The following is a 3,741-nucleotide window of genomic DNA, read 5'->3' as shown; positions in this document are numbered from 1 at the left end:
TTCAGCCACATGGAATGTGCAGACAAGTGACCTGAACACTGATTAAGAGCAAGCCTCTTATGGCGTACAAGATGGCAATAGGGATCTACCAGAGATTGAATGAGAAGTATGCCCAGATATGCCTACAGGACTGATTGTGAACGTGCAAACCACCTTCTTGTGTATGGGGGTTATTGGCGACCCATATGTATTTTCGGCGAATAACTCGACCAGAACGACCACAGAGATCCTTAGAATTCTGGTCTATGTATAATAATAAGATACGAATCGAACCCCGACCGACTGATTTTGTCGATTCCACTCGACGACTAATCTCAGTGGAATCGATGGCCACCTTGGTTTCTGGCCAAAATAAGGCTTTCTACTAGGTCGAAGAATGATTCTTAGAAATGTCAGTGCACACTGATACAGGCTGAACGTCAGTTAATCTGTTTACCTTGAAGAGAGGAAGAAATAACACACTTGAATCCAAATTACTGTTTTAGAAAATAGGGATATGTACACAAAGACAGGATGGTAGGCATCAGTAGTGTTTGTAACCAGAGATCGCGAGCAAATTTGTGGACCGAAACACGCAGCTCTTCGGTACTACATTTATAAGATAGAAGTGAATCATTCACTCACTTTTTGTCGGCACATTTTTGGTACGTCTGGTGGTGATCGTTTCGTTGCAATCAGCAGGTAAGAGAATTTGCGCAGAATCTATTTCGCCTAAAACATAAATCAAATTTTGTAAAATAGTAGTTACCCGATGGAGTGCCCACACTGGATTCACGGTTGTGCGCGTCCCAAGAAACAGAGCATTCGCTTCTGGGATTCTTTGGTGAAGGATTTTGTTCTAACTCGCTTCTTCTCCGTTTTCCGGAAGTTCCTGTCTCATTTTGCAGATCTGGGTTGTGTAAAGTAGATTTATTGTTCGTCTGCAAACGAGACTCCTGCAACTCGGCCCGCCGTTTCTTAAAATAATCGTTGATTGATAATGAACTGCTAACAGTCTTGACACCGAAATCCTTTGGAGGTTCTGTTGGTTCTGGAGTTGAATGTTGTTTTGATTCTGCTGGTTTCAGTCCAAGAATAATTGCCAATGACTTTTCATCGTACCTCGATGCGTCTTTAGCACGCACGAATTTGGGATAATGTAGTCTGTTGCTACTAGATTTGGACAAGTCTTCTAAGCTAGTTGAAGAATTTGATCGCTTCTTCGATTCGTAAGATGAGTTCAGTTCTTTCAACAGCTGGGCGTAATCGTCTAGTTGTTTGCTCCCGCCCAACTGATAGTCTAGCTTCTTTCCTAAACCTTCTCGGCCTTTCTGTCCTTGAGGCTGGAAAGAACGGTCTGTTTGATGGGTAAGTGAATGAGGAAATACCTTCAATGGTCTGGATATGCCGTCTTCTTTCTTGCCAAGCCCTGAGCCCGGAGTCCAACCCAGACGTTCTAACATCTGTCTGCCAAAGCCAGCAGTGTCATTGACCCATAGATTGCCATTCGGGTTTGTAGAGTAACGTGCCTTTTTGCGCGGTTCTGATAACATAATGCCTGAAAAAGATTTAAAAAAAGAAGCGCTAGAGGTCACAGGCTTAATTTTCGCGTGAACTAGCCGGCTTGCCTCACGAGTTCCCCACCCACACGGTTTATCGCATAAGCTCAAAAATCCGGAAGGCGTAATCCAGGTGTGGGTGTTGGACTCCACCAAGATCACAAAAACTGAGCGTAAGTCAATATGTAAGAAGTGGTGCGCAAATGTTGTTTTGCATTCCGAACGATTGCTGGCGAAAGGGAAAGACCATGACATGGCAATGTGAAACGAAGGGAGATACAGGCAAACCGAGTGCTATGGGATCTTTGTGTCTTCCTGGCTAGGGTCCAAATGATCCTACTTGCAGGTCGTTAGAAATCCTGCAGAGTATCATCATCATTGTCAACTGCAAGAACCGCGTACTTGTCGTACAGCGGTTAGAGCTGCCACAGTTTCGTTCACCGATGATTTGAGGAGGTGGGGTATGTAGCTGCGCATTGGAGGTGGGAGCTGATGAATTGGTGCCTAAATACAGCACTGTCAGTGGACTGTCAAGTTAGGGAATAGAGAAGGGAGCTATATATTGAATGCAATAGTCTGGATGCAGGAGCGCGATTGAGGTCATGACTGGGCCATCGATTTGGCCCGTCCCGAGGTCCCCGTCCAGGAAGACGGCAATGATCAGCGCAGCTGAGTTTGCTGGTAATGGCTTTCATACTTCGCTGCCAAGTCATCGTTTGACCGCTTCTGGCTCTCTTCAACCCTTCAAGTGGTTGTACGAAAAGAGCCCTTCGAGGAAGTCGATCGACTGGCCAAGCCAGCGCAACTTATGCAGTGTGGTCAGTTCATCTATCGAGGGAGTTATTTCTCCAGAATACCATTCGACGTACTTCAGCATTGCTTACCCAGTGTTCCCACCAGATTCGAGCAATGCTCCGAAAACATCCTCGGCGCGCAGCGGTCAGGTTTCTGATCCGTATGGTAATATGGATCGCACCGCGGCATTGTAAACTGGACTCTCGACGGATAGGCTGATGTCACGCCTACGCCACAGGTGACTCAGGTTCACAAAAGCTGCTCTGGCCTTCCCAATCCGGATGGAAATATCATCTTTCGCGAGACTACCGGGAGTGATACAGTTGCCCAGGTAGACAAATTTGTCAGTTCATCCGCAAGAATGAGGCTAGGGTTCGAGCCCACCCAGTCTTGCAGTAGCACTTTACACTCTACAGGTGTGAAACGCATACCAAACAGTGAGGCGGAATTATTTAGATTATTCAGTATTGTTTGCATTGTCACGGGGTCAGATACAAGAAGAGCTATGCCATCTGCGTACTTGATATGTGAGCGGACGCCCCAGGAGCACTTCGACCCCACAGGCAGTAGAGTCTGATGGTGATCGTATCAATGACGAAGTAGAACAGGAAGAATGAAAGAGGACAGCCCCGTCTGACACCACTTGATGTGGTGAACTCAGAAGAGAGCTTCCCGTAGACCTTCACACGGCCGCGGGAATTGGCGTACAGCGTCCTAAAGAAGATGAAGAATTGATGGGGGACACATTTGCTCCACGGAGTCAAAGGCAGCCTTCAGATCGAGGAACACAACCACTGTCGGTTGCTGGAAGTAGTGTCGCTGTTCCAGAATTTGTCGGAGGGTGAAGATGTAATCGATGCATCCTCTTGTGGGACGGAACTTAGGTTCGTTTTCACGGATCTGTCTCTCCGTGTTCAGTCAACCTTCGAAGGATTAGACCAGAGAGAACCTTCAATGCCGCGGTGGTTTCCACACAGCGTTCGCATACCCGTTTTGAAGATAGGGCTATAACTGTCGACAAGTCACGTTCCGCGGGCAAGTCTTTGTTCAATATAGCACTAATAAGCTTCGTCAGATGGGTCACCAGGAGTTGTCCGCCTTCTTTGAATAGGGATGGATACAGACCGTCCGGTTCTGGTGCCTTCTCATGTTTCAGTACGGATATTTCGTTTTTATTTCATCTTCCGATGGGCTATCAAGGTGAACATTCCATTCGCCTGTATGCATTATCTCCACCGACTGTGTTGCAGGAGGCCAACTGGACTGCTCTTCGAAGTGTGGTCTTGTGGTCGAATTGGAGAAATCACGATCATCAGGGACAGCAACATCAGTGTTGCCACTGATACTTCGCTGCCGTACAACCATAAGGTTTGTCTAGTTATATATATATATATATATATATATATAT

General features: G+C 46.5%; 1 protein-coding gene across 1 annotated transcript; it reads right to left on the bottom strand.

Annotated features, from left to right (window-relative positions):
- Positions 1-624: 624 nt before the first annotated feature.
- On the bottom strand, positions 625-1,537 carry T265_14481 (hypothetical protein; the record flags this gene model as incomplete). Its single annotated transcript, XM_009173855.1, has 2 exons — positions 625-711; positions 749-1,537. Coding segments are annotated over 2 exons (870 nt in total), but the record flags the coding sequence as incomplete, so codon positions are not given.
- Positions 1,538-3,741: the final 2,204 nt, after the last annotated feature.

The sequence above is a fragment of the Opisthorchis viverrini genome (assembly GCF_000715545.1).
Source record: "Opisthorchis viverrini unplaced genomic scaffold opera_v5_203, whole genome shotgun sequence".
Taxonomy (NCBI): domain Eukaryota; kingdom Metazoa; phylum Platyhelminthes; class Trematoda; order Opisthorchiida; family Opisthorchiidae; genus Opisthorchis; species Opisthorchis viverrini.
Note: the sequence above shows the minus strand (reverse complement) of the source record. Positions and strands in the feature narration are given on the sequence as shown.